The sequence below is a fragment of the Pseudopipra pipra genome, chromosome 3, assembly GCF_036250125.1.
Source record: "Pseudopipra pipra isolate bDixPip1 chromosome 3, bDixPip1.hap1, whole genome shotgun sequence".
Lineage (NCBI taxonomy): Eukaryota > Metazoa > Chordata > Aves > Passeriformes > Pipridae > Pseudopipra > Pseudopipra pipra.
This window is the reverse complement of record NC_087551.1, coordinates 113,321,280-113,340,987: the sequence shown is the minus strand read 5'-3', so window position 1 is coordinate 113,340,987 and position 19,708 is coordinate 113,321,280. Positions and strand designations below refer to the sequence as shown.

Here is a 19,708-nt window from a genome sequence, read left to right as displayed (position 1 = left end):
ATAAATCCCTGAAGCTCTGGAGGGTGCAGAGAAGATGGAGCCAGGCTCTGTGTCAGGTCCCAGTGCCCAGGACCAAAGGCCACGGGCACACACTGGAACAGGAGGTTCCTCTGAACATCAGGAAACACTTTTTTACTCTGAGGGTGGCCAAGCACGGGCACAAGTTGCCCAGAGAGGTGATGGTGTCTCCATCCTTGGAGATCTTCAAAATCCATCTGGACATGGACCTGGGCAGCCAGCTCTGGGTGGCCCTGCTTGAGCAGAGCCAGGTGACCCCCAGAGTCTCTTCCAAACTGAACCATTCCATGGCTGTGGGTGATGGAACTTAAATCCCTCTAATTAGTGTCAGGGCAGCCATTCTGCACTTCCCTTGTGGAAAGTTAATGAAATCCAATAGTTATCGTGAAACCTGAAAAGTGCTTTGCGATGCACAGATGAAACCACTCCCTATTGTTCATTATTGTAATTATTATCCACTCTAATATATCCTCTCCATAATTATTATCACCTTTTCTTCCTAATGACTCATAACCTTCTGTAGTTGTGCATTTGGGAATTTCACACCACACAAATTGTTTTGCTTTCACGGATTTTTTTTTTTCACTAAGGTTTTTAAATAAAGATCAGTACAGTACAAAGCTTAAAATATTGTCAATGTTTTCAACAATACAAAGTCAGCAGATGGGAGTTGGGAAGGGAATGGTTAATATGGAACACTCATACCCTTCCTTGTTTCCCAGAGGAAAAAAAAAATACAAACTCTTTTGTACTTCTGTTTAGTAACAAACAGTGCTTAAAAATAATCTTGTCAGTAAAAGTTGTAAATTGCAAGGCACACGAGGAACCTGTCCTTGCCTCGTTACACAAATTATTAGGCATAAATACAAATTTAAGGCACCTGTCTCCATCCTCCCCTCTTGCTCCATACAGTGAGGAAATCCTGTCAGTGGGAAATAGCTGTTAAGAGCAACCATGGACCAGCAGACAGCAAAGGGGCTGCCCCTGATCCTCAGGTTCCTTCAGGATGAATCCCGAAAAAGAAACAGCATAAGGCACATTGGGATGAATTCTTGGGAGTTGTCCTGGTTGCAAGATCTGCAAGAATACTGTCTCAGGACAAGAGACTCCTGGGAGAGAGGATTAGAACCTTGGTCCCTTTGGCATCTCAGGTGTGCTCAACCTTCGGTGGTCAGCTCTTCACCAAAACCTGGCCATGGGTACATCCTTCCCGACCTTGCCTCCTGAGGAATACCAGAATGGAAGGAGATGTGCTCCGAGCATTGAGCCCAAGGAAAAGGCCTGAACAGCTCCCAGACAACTGAGTATTTATCACAGTGACACTTTTGCTCTCTCTGGATCCAGCCCTGGTCTCCTCTAGATGAACGGCAGGGCTTCCAGAGGGCATCCACAGCCACTTCCCAGTTGAGGCCCAGCAGACTGCACAGCATATGGAGCCTGCCCAGGTAGGCAGCCAGGTGTACAAGGCACAGGGATGAAGGAAAGAAATGAGCTGATTGGAGGGGGAGGAGGATGGAGACAGGGATGAAGGAAGCTCCAGTGTTGGCGAGCCCCTTGTGACACAAGGGCGCATCCTCACAGCAGCACAGATCCGTAGGGCAGGTCCCTGCCCCATCCACCCATCATAGTAACCAGGAGGTCAGCTCCAGGTGGGAATGCAGGGCCACGTGGGGACGGGAGCGGCGTCACCTGAGGGGAAACGGGAGAGTGTGCAGTGACACCTCCACTGTCACACAACTGCTCCAGAGGAGAAGTGTCACTTCTGCTCGACCAGGGAGAAGGCATATGACCAAAAACACCTTGGAAAAGAGCCATGTGGGCACCTCTCCGTGTCCCTGAACTAGACAGCATTACTGTACTCACCCTCCTTTGACACGGGCAGGACATGTCATCTTAAACCCTTAGAGAAGGAGACACCTGGGTGATCCCTTCCTTTGGTACCAGTGTAACTCCAGGTAGCAGCAGAGCAGGTTTGTTATTAGCAGCCATGCCCAATCCCTCTCCGTTTTATCCCAGAAATGAGCTCTGGACCAGCCTGATTTACACCTCATTCCTGATACCATCCAGCCAGTTCTACACTCAGTGCCTTATTCTGCCCTACCTACCCCAAAAGGCTGTGAGAAAAATCTCTGCTCCCACAGGAAGCCCTTCCCCAAATTGGGTGGAGACCCACAAGTAAAGCCAGAGGGGCCATGGAGGGAACAGCCCATCAGTGCAGCTGGGCTAACTGAGCTGCCAGCTGCCATGCAAGGAGGGACTGCTGCTGGCCTCCACTCCAGCCCTTCCCTGCAGGCAGCAGTGTTGTCCAAGTGAGCTGGCTCAGAGTTAAAACCAGCCCAAATTACTGACATTTTTTCAGTAGGATTGGTTTCCGGATGCTCCGTCTCCCGGCACCAGCTCCCTCCGTGGTGAGATGTGCATGGGAAGGGGTATAATGAGGTGCAAGTGAGACCACTCCCATTTGCCACTCCCCTGAGACAGATTTACTGTTAGGTCAGCATGGCCATACTATCAAAAACACCAGAAGAAATGAAGTAATTAACGTCTAAAATGGACTGGATGTGAACCAGGAGGCCAGACTGATGAGAAAGGTTGGAGTAGATGACCTCCTGAAGGCTTTCCTATGATTTCTTCTCCTATACTCCCAACTTACTTCCCTCCTCCTCTATATTTAATTTGTCTATAGGGCCATGAGTTCCAAATTTATCCACAAAACACAGAACCAGCAAAGCATCTATTAATAGATATGTTTTCTGTCATCTATTTATAGATCCTCTCTCTGGCCCACCTTGCTCCTCCAGCAGCACAGCACTGTTTCCTTCAGGTGAATCTTAACCCAACTAGGAGGCTCTGCAGATAGAAAATCCAAAGGCAAAGCCTTTCTGGATAACAAATCACGTGCACAGGCATGTACACAAAACACAGACACACCTCAAGAGCTAAACCACAGATCAAGTGCAGAAATCAGTGCTTGTCCTCACAAACCATATCCCCAACCCTACACTCTGCCTGCTCAGAACCAGCAATCACAATACATTTGCCTGCCCTTGGGTTCACTGAGACAAATCCATGGCTGGAATAGATCCCATGGATTCCTTGTTTTCAGCATGGATTTATACCTCCTCGGTGGCTCCATATCCGAAATTCCCCCCAAAGCAAGCACAGAAGAGACTCATCTAGTGGGGGTCACAGTAACCCAACCTTTGCTACACCTTGGACAGGACTGACCCGTGGACTTCAACTGTCCCTGACCACTATCTTTGCTACTCCACACAGGAATCACCAAGTCCCAAGGACAAACCCATCCCAAGGTTGCACAGGACCCTAATCCTGTTACCCTGCTCCTGCCTTTTGCTGTTCTACCTTCATCCAGTGCTGATAAAAACACATCCAATTGGTCAGAGAAAAGCAACCCTGGTTTTTCAAGGTCAGCTTTCCCACAGGGCTCACCAAGGACTGTTTGGTGTCCCAAAAAGCACCATTAAGAGGAGAATAAAGACTCCTTCACCTTCATGCCCTCTTGGCCATGACCACAGTGGGACTGTTGGAGGCTCAGAGCCTTTCCTGCATCAAACAGACCACATCCAAGTTACTCTACACTGCGTTGACATTGCAGGTCAGTCAGTCAGCCTCCCTAGACAGATGATACAGACCCAGTTTGTCCCAGAGGACCCCAGGTCAGGCCTAAGTCTCCAAAGATGTTTTGCCAAAGCCACCTCAGCAACTTGGCATTGACATACTTGACAAGGGGACTATAGAGAGAACTTGGAACAGAAAATGGACTGTGCCAGCCACTGTGCCACACGTGCCCTCACAGCTGAACCCCAGAAATGTAAACTCCCCCTGAAACCTTCCTACTGCCTTTCATAGGAACAGTTCTCCCACAGATATGGCAAAGCCCAGAGAGATCATCACATCCAGCTGAGTTCCTCATGGAGTTCTGAGCCCTGGCAGACTCTTCTACAGTCTCACAGCCTTCAGGCTGCCCTCCCTGACACTGAGCAGTGTATCACCCCCAACTTTACCAGAATGAACAAGGAACCTCTGCCTATTCCAGCATCCTTGGTTCAATGACTTGTTCTGCCTTAAAACACTCCACGTCCCCCCTCCCCAGATGGCAAAAGGCAATCCCTGCTGTGAAAGTGCATCCAGCATGAAGTGTCCAGCCCTCCACCCGAGTCCAGGGTCCCGGTTAGTCACAGCGTGTTAGGCAAATAAGACAGCTGCGTCTCTAATATTTTACGCCCCCTTTTTGTTGATTTTGTCTGGTGATGCCATGCCCATCACATCTGTGACTCTCAGGAGTCCTTTGTAGCCAGGCTGGCCTTGATCCTGCGCCGCAGGACGTAAGCTGTGATGGCACTACAAGCCACCAAGCCAAAAAAAGAGATGCAGGAGAGATAAACGGTGAAAGGCCCGTGTCTCTTCAGGAAAATCTCCTGCCTGTTCTTGTAATCCAAAAGAATGGCCTCCAGCTGTGACAGGGTGCAGATGGCCAGGAAGGTGTGGAAGATCTGGTGGGCATGGCCAACGATGTCGCAGGAGCCAGGGAAGTACTTCTCAGGGACAGGGCAAGAGAAGAAATAAGCGCTGATAAGGAAAAACAGTATCTGGTACGTGTGGTACCAAGCAGCATCTTCCTCACAGCCCCCCAGGTGACACACAACCACCCGGTGGGCCACGGGACTGATATCCAGGATGAAGGCGAGCCCGGCTGGGATCACCTGGCACATCTTCCTCATGATGGGGTAAGGCCGTCGGTACCGGTACTTGGCGTAGCAGCAGCCGGCACAGGACAACCAGCCACAGAAAGCTGCTGCTGGCAGGAAGAAAAGCCAGAACTTGTCGTACCAGGCTTGGTCAGAGCTGTAGTAGAAATGAGCCAGGGCACTGCCATACTGGTAGATGCTGACCCCAACATAGTCCACGAAGTAGAAGGTGTAGTGGTACAGCTCCGACTTGGACTGAAGCAGGTGGGCCAGGAGGCTGCAGGTCAGGTAGGTGACAGAGGAGAGGACAAAGATGAGCAGAGGCAAGGACCACGCGTCCACGGGCAACTGCTCAGCCTCCACAAACGTCTTGAACCTCAGCAGCACGGCCAGCGCCGCCAGCAGGTGAGTCCATACATTGACCACCTCGTTGTGCTTCTGGAAGAGGCTGAGGAAGTAGTAGCGCCAGTCCTGGCCGGTGGGGCGGTACCCGGAGTGGATGTAGGGCTCTCGGAACAGCTGCGGCACCTCACACTCCTTCACCGTGCACGGCATCTTGGGCAAGCCATCCTCCAGCAGCCGGGGCAGCCGGCTGAGGTGCTGCCCACTGAGGGACAGCGTGCTGATCCGCTCCAGGATGGCTGTCATCCCACTGCCAGGCACCAGGGAATGTTGTCTTTGTGCTCTGAGGGGAGGGGAGAAAGAGGAAATGTTAATGGTGATGCATTGCTGACATTCCTTGTGGGATTAACCATGGCACCATCAAGATGCAGGCCCTGAGAGGCCCTTCCAGTGCCTAAAGGGGCTCCAAAAGAGCTGGAGAGGGACTTTGGGCAAGGGCCTGGAGGGACAGGACAAGGGGGAATAGCTTTAAACTGATAAAAATGGTAAATTTAGACTAGATATAAGGAAGAAATTCTTCCCTGTGAGGGTGGTGAGGCCCTGGCACAGGTTGCCCAGAGACGCTGTGGCTGCCCCATCCCTGTAAGTGTTCAAGGCCAGGTTGGATGGGGCTTGGAGCAAATTGAGATAGTGGAAGGTGTCCCTGCCCATGGCAGGTGGTTGGAACGAGATGGTCTTAAAAGTCCCTTCCAATGCAAACCATTCCATGATTCTAGGAATATGAGGTGAGTTTAGGGGTACCAGGTCTCCTGGGAGTTAGAGGAGGGTCTGAGGGAGTACAGGATTCCCAGGGGGTACCTGTTCCCTGGCCAGTAGACCTAAATTCATTATGGAGAAGGATGGCACAGCCCTGTCCCTGCAATTCAGCCTGTGTCAGATGGTAACAGCAATGTCACAAGCCTGACCCTCTTCCTCACTTCCTCGGGCTTGGAGCATGTTCAGGAGGAGCCAGGAGCTGCCAACAAGGGGGTGCAAGAAGAACCTGATGATTTGTGAAGGGGATTTTTCACCCCTTGGCCCAGAACAAAATGTTCAGGGACAAAACTGGGATGTAATTAATCATCTAAGGAATAACCTGCCTGTCTGCACGTGAGTGAAGAGGTCCCAGCCAAATTATGGAGGTTGCCAAAAAGCTTGGCTTCCCCACCAAACAACTTGCACATGGGTTACATGCCTGGGGCTGCTGGCAAAGGGAGAAGTGGAGAAATCCAGAATCCCAAACCTGCAGCCGTCATTCCTCCACATGTAAGAAGCATCAGGACTGGGAGGTGATGGAGAACAAGAGGCACTGCATCCAGGCTGGCTGCAGTTTGGGTACAGCATTGGAGCTTTGGGAGGGGCTGGCAGAAATGTGTCTGCATGTTCAGAGCAGCCAAACCCAGTGCGGGGCACTTCTCTGCCTGCTCTACTCCTTGGCAACTTCCAGAGTTCCTAAGCTCTGTCTGGAAAGATTCAGATTCAGGGCACAGCAGGATCCTAACATCTGGAGAAAACCTCCCAGCCCCCTGTTCCCCAATAACCTGGATATTTGTCTTCCCTTCCAGTGTTTATGCCACACAAAACAGAGAAGAATTCATCACAGATGCCCATGCTTGAACCAAAATTAATGCTGGTGCAGCCCCACCAGACTCTGCAGGGCTGTGGTTATTCCTGTGCAGGTTTGCAGGAGTGGGATCTGACTCTTAATCTTAGACGCGCCCAACTGGAGCTGCTGAAGCGGATGGAGATGGCCAAAACTAAATGCATGCAAATAATATTTTGCCTGAGTGTAGGAAACTGTGTATTTTTCTCCTGGTTGCATCAGATACCAGCTGTGGCCAGAGGTCAAACAGAGCAATAGTTTGTGTGGAAACCTTGTCTAGTGGAAGGTGTTGGAACTAGATGAGTTTTAAGATCCCTTCCAACCCAAACCACTCTGTGATTCTATGATGGGAGACCCATGCCAGGCTGGTGATACAGAGGACAGGACAGTGTCAAACACCACGAGAGAGTTTCTGAAAGCAGGGAAGTGGGACCTGGCAGTCCCAAAGTGAGACAACACGAGCAAAGTCAGGGCAGACTCTGAACCAGGTGACAAGTCCCACTTCCTCTTGCAACCCACAACCTCTGATAAAAGACAAAATATTTTCATGTTGCTTCCTTATTCTAGCAGATGGTAACTGTCATAATTAAGTTTCATTTTCCAGCAAATTTTCTGCCCTGCACTTTCTAGGCTTCCTCCATTAGCACCTCTCAAGGCCCGTTTTCTTTTTCCCTCAGGGGAATTTGTCTGCTGAGTTTGACGGAGCTGCCTTAGCCACAACAAGGAAAAACGGTCCCTGAAAATGCTGTTTTAGTTTCACAGATATGTAAGACTTAAAAGAGCACACTTGCTGGGGGGCTGATGTTGTGCACACTCACAAAGATTTTGTTTCTCTCTTGAGGGTCTGCAGGTCTGACCTGTGAGGCGACACACAGTTCATTCAGCAACTCGTATATTCCTGTGGAGTTACATGCCAAAATTTAGGGAGGCAAGGCAAATTTTGACTCTGGGGCACTCCTGTGAGGGGATGGTGTGAAAAAGAGCCATCACTCCCTCTCCTCAGTCCTAACATACAGCCAGTCTCTTCTGGCTCCTTGCAGACAATGGAGAAAGAAAGGCTCATTCATAAATCATGGAATGGTTTGGGCTGGAAGGGACCTTGAAGATTATCCAGTTCCAATCCCCTACCATGGGCAGGGACACCTCACATTAGTCCAGGTTGCTCCAAGCCCCATCCAACCTGACCTTGAACACTTCCAGGGATGTGGGGCATCCACACCTTCTCTGGGCAACCTGTGCCGGGGCCTCACCACCCAACTTTCATCTAAACTACTTTAGACTTGAGCTTCAGCATGAGGCACAGCCCAAGCAAGAACATCCCTGGCTGTGCAACACTGCAGTACTCACCCTCTATTGTCCCAGATCTCCTCTGGATGATCTGGCCAGAGACAGGCTGGAGGCTGAGCACAGTGGGGTAGGAAGGACATGGAGATTTTATGGATGTGTCTGTACTAAGACAGTTTGATTTCCTGGTCTGGGTGCACAGACAAGAGCTCCCTTCCCACACCAACTGCGTCCCGTCACTGCAGCACCAAGGCACCTCCTCTCTCCAGAGGACGTTCCCCAGGCCTCATGCACAGGTTTTGCCCTGTGCAGAGGTGACAGTACAGACACTACAGACTCTGAAGTGCTTTGTGTGTCCCAAGCTCCTCTGCCCTGTCCATTAACGTGTCATAATGTGTTGTACACTGCTCCCAGCATTTGCTCCATTGTAACTCAGCAAGAGGACTTGGATCCCTGCTGAACAGCTCCCAGCTTCCCTTTAACTAAGCATGGTCCAAAGATTTAGGCCTACTTCAGGGAGCTCAGGACTGACTCTTCATCCCAATTCATCCCACCACAATGCTGGAAAGCCCTCCAAAAACAGTATTAAGCACTGATGGGGATCATCAGATTAAATTAGGTATTAGGAATTTACATTAATAGATTAGACATTAGGAATTTAGATTATTTAGATTAGATATGAGGAAGGAATTCTTGGCTGTGAGGCTGGTGAGGGCCTGGCACAGGTTGCCCAGAGAAGCTGTGGCTGCCTCATCCCTAGAAGTGTTCAAGGTCAGGCTGGACAGGGCTTGGAGCAACCTGGGATAGTGGAAGGTGTCCCTGCCCATGGCAGATGTCGGAACACAGTGAGCTTTACGGCCCCTTTCAACCCAAATCATTCTGTAATTTTAGGATCATGGTGGTGAGGCACAAGGAGAGAGAACATACTGGAGCTCCTGTGTGGAGGACACAGACTAACGCTAGAATGGATCCCAGTATAACAGGAACTGGAAACCAGCTCTGATACAGCACAGACCTGCACAGGGAGCAGGGTCAAAGCACTCATCTCCTGAAACCTGCCCATAAAGAGCAAAGGCAGCCAGAAGACACACAAGAAGGCGGCAATCAAGCCTGGGAATATGGATGCACAGGAATGCAAGGGGCACATCACCCCTTCCACAGTCCATGGGCTGCCTGCTTTGCATGCTGACAGGGGTATGAGGGAGACAGGCAGCGTCTGTCCCAGGCACAGCCTGGCTCCGGCTGGCACCGCGTGTGCCCGTGCCAGGATTTTGCCACAGTCTCTCATCCCCAGAGCTCAGCAAACACGGCTCTGAGAGGTTACACACTGCACATCTCCCCAGCAGCAGAGATTATTCCAGGCAGGCTTTCATAGCTGGAAAATGCCAGTTTTTTAAACAGGCTGAGGGGCAGAGATTTCCAAAATAACAGCCCGAAATCACAAGAAACACATCTGATACACAGCATTAAATCAGGAACCTGGTGGACGGCTTATTTTAAACCTTGTGACATTAACGAGTGAGAACGAGTTGGCAGTTTCCAGCGATCATGTGATGGACAAAGCGACGAGCAATTAACGTTAGAAAAGGGAGAGAAAGGAGGAAAAAAAAAACAACAAAAAACCACCAACCAAGAAACCCAAGGTCAGCACTGGCTGTTTCACTTTCACAGAGCCCTTATTCTTTTCCCTTCTCGGGGGCGTAGGAGCAGCTGAAAGCCACATTCATCGTCGGGGTGTCTCGCTGAGATTCCGTCCTCACCCCCCATCTCCGGGGGATTCAGTTATTTTGGCTGCTCCCAATTAATAGCAACCAAGTATCGTTTGTTCACGGAGGGAGCTGGAAGGCGAGAAGGAGGGCGTGGATGATGGCCAGGCTGGATCATTACAGCCACAATAAAAAACCCCGGCACAGGAGGAGAAGGATCCCGTTCCAATTTTTTCTCTCCCTTTTGAAGAGAGTAATTGGAAACCCGAGCTTTTTCCCAGCTCTTTTGCTTTTTGGTCACAGTCTGATGGAAGGGTTTGAATGAGAAAATTTCCTACAGAGTACGGTTGATTTTCCCACCGGTCTGGCCTCAGCCTCCACTGTCTGGGACTGAGTCTGTACCAATGTGATATATTTGTTTGCAGACTAGTATTCAGGCATCAGAGGTTTACACAGGCTCCCAGAAAGGCAGTAATTCCTGGTAAACAAAGCAGGGAGAACTGGGGGAACTCAGCTGTGGGGAAGTCTTTAATAAATGCATTGCATTTAAAATAGAAAAAAAAAAGTGGCTGTGGACAGCATGAAAATAACAGCAGTGGCCAACTGACTGGTTTGGAGAGCTGCAGGTGATTCATTCCTGAATTCCTCTCTTTTGCAGTTGAGCAAAAGGCCCTGGAGGGACTCCAGGTCATTTTGAAGCCTGGGGTTTTATTGTGACCCCTTCCTACACAGGGTTAACTTCAGTGTTGCAGCTCCCACAGCACCAGGATGGCAGAGAGCAGATCAGCTCTGGGAGAGGCTGCACCAGGGCTGCACCCTGCTCAGATGCAATGGATAAGCCCCATCCCAAATCCTGCTGCCTGTAGGCTGCTTCTCCCTGAGCACAAATATCTCCTATAACTAAACCATTTGTGGAGGGCAAATTTTGAAAGACCACCCTGGGAGCACAGTGCCAGCTCCCCCATCCCATTCTGCCTGGTGTTTTGGAAAGGCCCCACCAGTGATGAGGAACTAAGAGACCACAGACCACCTGAAGCAGCAATTCCCGTGTAGTGTAGTATTATCAGCATCCTTCTCCTGCCACAGGCTTACATGCCAACCTTCCTCTGAACTGCAACAGACACACACAGCACTCAGCTCCCTCCTGCAGGGAGTTACTGGGCTTTACATGGGGCTTAGATCTCCACAGGGAGTTCCTGGGATTTACTTGGGTGTCACTCAGAAACTGGCACAGGTTGCCCAGAGAAGCTGTGGCTGCCCCATCCCTAGAAATGTTTAAGGCCAGGCTGGATGGTGCTTGGAGCAACCTGGTCTAGTGGAAGATGTCCCTGCCCATGGCAGGGGTGTGGAACGAGATGAGCTTTAATGTCCCTTCCAACCCAACCCACTCTATGATTCAATAGTTTGTGCCAGGGACGAGCCCTCCCTGAGCAGGCAGCAGGGTATGAAGGACTGATCTGCACTCCAACAAAAAAGAAGTGGAAATCCCCAAAACCAGAAAGGTGCCAGGTGCTTGTGGCTTCTGTAAATCGGGCTTACACCTCCCCATCTATGAAATGGGGATATCAATCCTCATCTGCCCAATGAGAACTAGACATTGTGCTCTTAACGCACCAGGCAGTGTTGGGACTACTTAACAGTGCATTGCACAGAAGATTTTATTTCCCTTGACACACTTGCCTACCCTGTTACATCTACATCAGCACAATTGCAATCACTCCTCTAACACGGCCCTGCACAGGTTAGGATGCTCAGGAAGGCAAAAGGTGACGTGATGTGATTTACTGAAGGGCGAGCCTCAAAATAACCCTTAAAAAAGCCTTAAAAAAACCCCTTAAAGTAACCTGCTGAGAAAAAGGGTCAAAGTAGCCTCTTGGAAAATTTCAAATAAAAGAAAATGGCTCAAATTCTGCCTTTCTGTGCACACATACACATGCACAGTGTGTGGCTGAGGCAGGGTTTGTCCAAGCCTGCATTGCTCAGGAAACGAATGTCCCGTGATGCCGGGAGATGAGCCATGAAAGCCGGCAGGAGGTGGCAGGATCCCCCACGGAAGCCACGGCAATGTCAGCTCCCCTGCAATTCCTGGCCTGGGAGTGAGCTGGGCCACCAGCCAGCTCAGCCGTGCCGAGCAGCAAGTGCCTCTTGACATGGGCTCAGCGTTGTCTGAGTTTTGGGATGAGGCCAGGGGATGAGAGCAGCGGAGCCGGCACAGGGAGCGCTGTGCTTGGAGGGGACGGAGCAAAACAAAGCTGCTGGCAAACACAGTGTCCCTGCAGCAAAGCCACAGCATCCCACCAAGGAGGGGGTGTCCCCGAGGTCCTGTGGTGTTTGGGGGAGCACAGCAGGGCAGTGGAAACCCAGCAGGCTGGATGAGGCTGGTGGCTGTACTGTGAGAGTCCAAACCTTGAGCCAGACGTCAGGTGCAGGGGGGATCGATTTTCACAGCACCAACTCCTCAGCTATGGGATTCACCAGGCTGGCTTGGCCATTCCTGTGCTGCTGCACCCCTGAAATGGGTGGCCACACACAAACTGTCTGCCAGGAACAACTCCTGGACTGTGCTAAGTCCCAAACCATGCCATGGAAGGGCACATTTCTGATTTGCTGCGATAACACTGCTGCAGTTTCCTCATGCCTAACCAGGGTCAGAGGTCGGTGATGCTGCTGATAACACAGCCAATACACTCAGTTCCTGAAAAAAAGAAACCCACCCGCAGCACCAGGCATATGCAAAAATGTTAATATTCACCATTTCTACTCACAGACCCTGGCTGAGAATTATCTCCTCTGGCAAATCTGTACCCCCATATCAAAACCTGCTCAAGGTCAAGGTAATATTCCACAGCTTTTCTTCCTGATCTCACTAATCCTTTGCTGTTTGTGCTTTGCTCATCTGCTCGCCACTTTCTTTTCCCACACACAACTAACACAGTGCCTGATGCTTTGGGGCTTGATTTCAGGTGGGTGTGAAATCCCTGGATGGAGCACCTTGAGTACACCAGGAATTAAACCAGACCAGGACACAGTCCCATCAGGTGGCTGAAGTGTCACTCCTGGGCTTGTTTTTGGTCCAGCCACCCCCACCAGTCCCTGCCTGCTGTATTCAGTCATGCAGGGACCACTGATGGAGTGGGACTGACCCGTTTCCAGAAGCTGGAATTGTGCCAGGGAAGTGCTTGGGTTTTTTTTCCCCCCTCACTCACTGAAAAAGGAGCCTGGATTTGTTGCAGCTGCATCTCACTTTCACCACAAATCTTCCTTAAGCATAGATCTGCTGGAGCTGGGAACTCCTGCTAACACAGGAAGACCTCAGCAAGCCAGCAGATCCCTCCCTGCTGGTGGGACAACCCTGGAACCACCAGCCTGCAGGCAGAGCAACCAAACCAAACTGTCTGTGTGCTGTTTGGGGGTGTGAATTGTCCCCAAAAGAGCCTCTGGGCTGAGGCTGCTCAGCTTTGCTGTAATCCACAAAAGCCTCTTGAACAAAAACATTTTTTTTTTTTTAAGGTTGCAGATTTTAGAGCTTCGGTCACTCGAAAAAAATGTATATAAATCATGCAGAGCACAGCGGCTGCTGCGGGCAGAGCATGGGCTGCCAGGGAGAGACTGAGCTCTGTGCCAACCCCTTGGAGCTGCGAGCTCTCCTCTTCCCTGCACTAAAAGTCTTTGTCCCTATCCGGGACCTCTTCCCATTTAATCCCATGGCCTCTCCCAGCGAGGTTCTGGGTTTGCAGTGACAGCAGTGATGCCCTTCCTGGGGCTACAAAGCCCCAAGCAAGAGCCAGATGGTGGATTCCTCCCAAAAAAAGGGATGCAGGCTATGCTGCATCCACATGCTTACAATCCTGCACAATCTCAAGGACTTGTTGGGGGTGGGGAGCTGGGAGCAAGCTTCCCCTTACTACCTGGAAGTGTTCAAGGCCAGGTTGGATGGGGCTTGGAGCAACCTGGTGTAGTGGAAGGTGTCCCTACTCGTGGCAGGGGGGTGGAACAAGCTGATCTTTAAGGTCCATTCCAACCCAAACCATTCCATGATTCTATGAAAGATGGAGAACGTAAGGTGTGGCCACATCAGTGCAGCTGCAGATCAAATGTGCAGCCTCCAGCAGCCTTCCTGGGAATTTATTCTTCTGGAGGGATTTATTAAATTAATTATTTTGCACTTCAAGGGCCACTGGTCCGACTGCAGGAACAAGGGTTACCAAGGACACTGGCAGATAAAAATTAAGCTGGTGCCTGACTCAAGACATGCAAGTAGCTGCAAGTGCACACACGTGACCTGATGATGGCACCTCCCTTGTCCTCATCTTACACTGCCCATCCCTCCCTGCATCCTCAGGGAACAACCCTCTGCTTGGCCAGAGGCTCCAGCCACAGCTTCAGCAAAACTAAATAAAAGCAATTAGTGCCCAGGAAACAGAAAACCCTGCACTGTGCACTGAGTTAACCCACACCTTCCCCGGCTGAGTGGCAGGAAATGTGTAACAGCATGTGGTTTGGCCTCACAAGATGTGGGTTTCTAGGAATTGTTTGCAACAATTTGTATCACTCCCCTCACCCTGACACCAAAGCAGGAGCATTATGTGCTGGTAGAATTCACAGCTGGCTGTGCCCTCCCTGCCCTAGCAGCGGCCAAAAACAGACTTCAGACCTGCTGGATTCATCATTTTTCACGACCTTTTCATGACTTTGTTCTTTTGCAACGGCTGCTGCCAGGGCAGCATCAGACTCATCCCTATCCTAATCCTCTGCTGGCAATCATACAATCCTACAATGGTTTGGTTTGGAAGGGACTTTAGGGATCTTGTTCCAACCCCCCTGCCAAAGGGTTTCACTAGACCTGATTGCTCCAAGCCCCATCCAACCTGTCAATCCCCCAAAGTAACGGCACCTAAAACATTCTTGGGCATTTCTCAGCTCTGAAGCGATGATCCCACAGCATCCCACAGCAAAACACACCTCTCCATCCCAGAAAAAAACCCTGTGTGCTCCAGCTAAAGCAGCCTGGGGATGAACTGCTGGAGCTGCACAGTTATTTAATGAGCAGGGACCATTGGTCTTGTGTGGCACTTCCCACCCCACTGCAGGTACTGGGATGCTCCATACCCAACCCTGCTCATTCCAGAGAGGAATCAGTTTGACACGGAGCAAACAACTGTTAAATGTTTACCCAAACCTATATATTTGTCCCCCAAAAAACCCAGAACACTTTAAGACAGTATTTTTTTCCCCCAAAAAAGTGAGATGCTTGTGGTATTTTCAGCCAGGAAAAAAATCCAGATGGGATCTAAGGGGAACATGACCCCAAAGTGTCCTGGAGAAGATCAGCAGGGAACAACCCCTCCTTGACCCTTTGGAGACACGAGCTGGGGCGCGTCAGGCACAAGGGGCAGGTAGGAGCTCCAAAGCAAACACCGGGAGCTGGTTCTTCTCCCAGCTCACGGCCGAACTGCGCGTCTCCTTCCCGCGGCCTCCAAGAACACTCCGGGGGTCAAAGTCATTCAAGGAAAATCCTCCCACAGCCATTAAAAACAAACACGGCGGAAAAACACTGCCCACCTCTCTGCCCTTGAGCTACCGGTCACAGGGGCTTGGGGGGCAATTTAAGGCAAAACCCGTATCTTCCTGCGCGCTCCTCCCTTACTGATGCTCTTCCCCAGCGCCCACCTGGCTGCTGGACCAAGCCTGGGTTCATGGACCACGGCTGTGCTCGGCATGGAGGGAGAGATCGCGCATCTCGCCGCACCCCGAGGTCCTGGAGAACCCGCAGCGGGGGTCTCTGCAAGCACCAGGCACCGGCCACCGCCCCCCCCTGCATCCCACAGCCCCCGCGGGGAAGGATAAGGATGCTCCTGCCGCGGCGGGGATGCAGCGAGCGGCGCTACCCGCGCGGGGACGCCGGAGCTCGCCGGGAGCTCGGCGGGAACTCACCGGGAGCTCAGTGGGCACCCACAGGGGCCCCTCGGCGAGGTGTCCCGGAGGCAGGGGGGTGGTGTCCGTGAGGAAGGGACCGCCCGCTCCCACCGCCCGCACTCACCGCTCCCGCTCCCGCCGCCGACTCCCGCGGCCGCCGCCTCCGGCAGCGCCGCCACCGCGCATGCGCGCCCCGCCCCGCCCCGGGGTGGCCCCGCGGAGCGAGACCGCTGAGCTGAGCTCGGACAAACTCAGTGCAGCCAAACTCAGTCCAGCCAAACTGAGCCCAGCCAAGCTCAGCCCGGACAAACTCAGTGCAGCCAAACTCAGTGCAGCCAGACTGAGCCCAGCCAAGCTCAGCCCGGCCAAACTCAGTGCAGCCAAGCGCAGCCCACCGAGCTCAGCCCGGCCAAACTCAGTGCAGCCAAGCTGAGCCCGGCCAAACTCAGTGCAGCCAAACTGAGCCCAGCCAAACTCAGTCCGGCCAAGCGCAGCCCGGCCAAGCTCAGTCCAGCCAAGCTCAGCCCGGCCAAACTCAGTGCAGCCAAGCTCAGCCCGGCCGAGCTGAGCCCGGCCAAACTCAGTGCAGCCAAGCGCAGCCCACCCGAGCTCAGCCCGGCCAAACTCAGTGCAGCCAAGCTGAGCCCGGCCGAGCTAAGCCCGGCCAAACTCAGTGCAGCCAAGCTCAGCCCGGCCGAGCTGAGCCCGGCCAAACTCAGCCCGGCCGAGCTGAGCCCGGCCAAACTCAGTCCAGCCAAGCGCAGCCCAGCCGAGCTGAGCCCGGCCAAACTCAGTCCAGCCAAGCTCAGCCCGGCCAAACTCAGTCCTGCCAAGCGCAGCCCAACCAAGCTGAGCCTGGCCAAACTCAGTGCAGCCAAACTGAGCCCGGCCAAACTCAGTCCAGCCAAGCTCAGCCCGGCCGAGCTGAGCCCGGCCAAACTCAGTCCAGCCAAGCGCAGCCCAGCCGAACGCAGCCCAGCTGAGCTCACCCCGGCCAAGCTCAGCCCAGCCGAGCTGAGCCCGGCCAAGCTCAGTCCAGCCGAGCTCAGCCTGGCCAAGCTCAGCCCAGCCGGGGCTGGAGAAAGCGCGGCTCAAACCGGTGGGAGCACCTGCAGCCCGTCACCCCCACTGGTGGCTGTGGAAGGGAACTAAAGGGGAGACATCAGGATGTAAAGTCATAGGATCGCAGAGTCATTTAGGGTGGAAAAGTCCTCTGAGATCATCGAGTCCAACCTGTGACCGATCACCACCTTGTCAATTAGACCAAAGCACTGACTGCCACATCCAGTCATTTCCTGAACACCTCCAGGGATGGGGACTCTGCCACCTTCCTGAGCAGCCCCTTCCAATGCTTGGAGACCCTTTCCATGAAGAAATTCTTCCTCATGTTCAACTTGAACCTCCCCTGACACAGCTTGAGGCCATTTCCTCTTGACCTATCACTGGATGCCTGGGAGAAGAATCCGACCCCCACCTGGCTCCACCCTACTGTCAGGGAGTTGCAGCGAGTGAGAAGGTCCCCCCTGAGACTCCTTTTCTCCAGGCTGAGCCCCCCCACTCCCTCAGCCACTCTTTGTAGGACTTAGAACTCACCATGAGGTGATTGGGTTGGGAAGCTGGTCCAACCCCCTGCTCAAGAAGGGCTACCCAGAGCCAGTTGCCTGGGACTGTGTCCTGAAGAACTCCAAGGATGGAGATCACTCTTGAGGATGGAGGTTCTACGTTCAAATTAAAAAAGAAAGGACCAGGGACCACAGGCACCCACTGAAACACAGGAGGTTCCTCTGAACATTGGGAAACACTTCTTCATTGTGAAGGTGGCCAACCACTGGCACAGGTTGCCCCGAGATGTGATGGAGTCTCCATCCTTGGAGATATTGAAAATGGACCTGGACAATCTGCCCTGGTGGTCCTGCGTGAGAAGGGGGACAGACCAGATGATTCCCATGGAGTGGGGAGGAACCCCCTGATTTTGCTACTGTGGGCATGCAAGAGTGGCTCCCTAAAAGAGTCATTTGCACCCAAATGGCCTTTCTGGAGTGGTCCATGTGCTCCTGAGCTATGCCTGAGAAACGTCTGGGAGAGGCTGATGCACCCTGGACTGAGCTGTGCCAAAACCACAGTGATGGATTCAGCTATAAAGTCACCCTGATCCCAGGAGCAGGTTAATTTTAGGAGTACAGAGTACCCGTTTCCCCCCTCCAACCTCTACTGGTTTATGCGGGTTTTGCTGTTCCAGCCTGTCAGAACTGTTGTTTCTTGATGGGTTTACAAGGGAAACAGAAGGACTGTTTGTTCTGCAGGGAGAGGATCCGTGGAGAGGCAGCCCAGGAACGTGACTTTCCAGCTCTGATAAGATCACTCCAGCCTGGCTGAAGGTTCGGCACATCTCAGCACACATCTCCCAGTATGGGGGAGAGCCAATGCCCTCAGAGTGAGGAGAGAAAACCCAACAGGGTGAAGAGGGTGGGCAGGGGACCTCATTTTTTCCCTGTCACTTCGCTCAGGGATGAGGATGGGATAGAATCAGCACCTCCTGACCCTCTCACTGACATCTTGCTCCCATTTTCTGCCCCTCTAAGAAATATCCTCCTGAAAGACCCATAATACTGCATCGTCCTCCCCCTGCATTCCTTAAATTGGGAGGGGATTCTGTCCCTCTGCTCTGCTCAGGTGAACCCCACCTGCAGAGCTACCTCCAGCTCTGGGACCCACAACATCGGAGGGATGTGGAGCTGCTGGAGTTAAGTCCAGAGGAGACCACAGAGATGCTCCAAGGGCTGAAGCCCCTCTGTTCTGGAGGCAGGCTAGGAGAACTGGAGGTATTTAACCTGGAGAAGAGAAGGCTCTGAGGAGACCTTGGAGCCCCTTCCAGTGCCTAAAGGGGCTCAAAGAGAGCTGGAGAGGGATTTGGGACAAGGGCCTGGAGGGACAGGACAAGGGGGAATGGCTTCCCACTGCCAGAGGGCAGGATTACATGGGATATTGAGAAGAAATTCTTCCCTGTGAGGGTGGTGAGGCCCTGGGGCAGGTTGTCCAGAGAAGCTGTGGCTGCCCCATCCCTGGAAGTGTCCAAGGCCAGGTTGGACAGGGCTTGGAGCAACCTGGGATAGCGGTTGCCATGCACATCCCTGTGCATGGCAAGGGGGTGGAACAAGGTGGTCTTTACAGACCCTTCCAGCCTCAACTATTCTGTGATTCCATGAAATCTCCAGGGATGCTCAGTAGCTGTGAGATGAAGGTCATGGCTTTTCCTCTTCCACCCAACTTTCCATCATTTCTCACACAGGAGAAATGGGAACATTCAGCTGAACGCAGTCCATGACCATGGCAAGGCTGGAGATCAGGTGGGACATAAAATACAACCCAGGCAGAGAGGGATGGTGGGGTGGGACATCCCTGCTGAACATGGACATTGCCACATTGCTGGGTCAACCTGCACTTCTGTTTTGCTCTGATGAGAGGTTTTTCCCTTGTTATCTACATGACAGTGCTCCAGGGCAGCTGTGACAAGGGGGAAAGGGCAGATCTGTGCAAGATAGCTGCTCTCCTTGGTGGGTACTCACAGCCTGTTTTGCACACCAAGCTTGGTGGATGCTGCACAGGGAGATCTCTTTGATCTCTGTCTCCATCACCTTTTCTCAGGTGACTGGTACCTGCCAAGCCATGCCCTGTAGTTCATCCCAGCCTTACCCTGCTGTGCTGCAGTTCCTGTTACTCCCTATTAAAACCTGTTACTCCCATTTTAAACCCTGAAATGAATCACCCACTTCCGTTCAAGGTAAAACACAGGTGTGGTTGTGTTTGCCCAGGAGATCACTCCCAGAGTTAAGACCAGGTTGTACCAGGCTGGGCTCTCCCTACCCTTTACAGTCATCTGATAGGATTCAAGTCCTCTTTGTGCCCTCAAACATGTCCTGAATAGTGTAATTCCCCACCCAAATATGTATCATTGAATGCTTTGGGTTGGAAGGGACCTTGGAAGGGACCTTTAAAGTTTTTTCCGGGTTGTGTGGACAGGTTTTGATAGTGGGTTTTGATAGCTGCAGGAGTGGCTTCTGTGACAAGCTGCCAGAAGCTTCCCCTATTTC

General features: G+C 52.2%; 1 protein-coding gene across 2 annotated transcripts; it reads right to left on the bottom strand.

Moving 5' to 3' along the window:
• Positions 1 to 572: 572 nt before the first annotated feature.
• On the bottom strand, positions 573 to 15,824 carry PAQR8 (progestin and adipoQ receptor family member 8). Of its 2 annotated transcripts, none has more exons than XM_064650792.1 (2): positions 15,742 to 15,824; positions 573 to 5,412 (listed from the first exon to the last, which is right to left on the bottom strand). In XM_064650792.1, exons 1-2 carry the CDS (start codon positions 15,801 to 15,803, stop codon positions 4,317 to 4,319), a joined length of 1,158 nt encoding a protein of 385 aa, XP_064506862.1. In that variant the 5' UTR covers positions 15,804 to 15,824; the 3' UTR covers positions 573 to 4,316. The 2 variants fall into 2 exon arrangements, with proteins under 2 accessions (XP_064506862.1, XP_064506863.1); XM_064650793.1 differs by having other exon boundaries at positions 15,636 to 15,769.
• Positions 15,825 to 19,708: the final 3,884 nt, after the last annotated feature.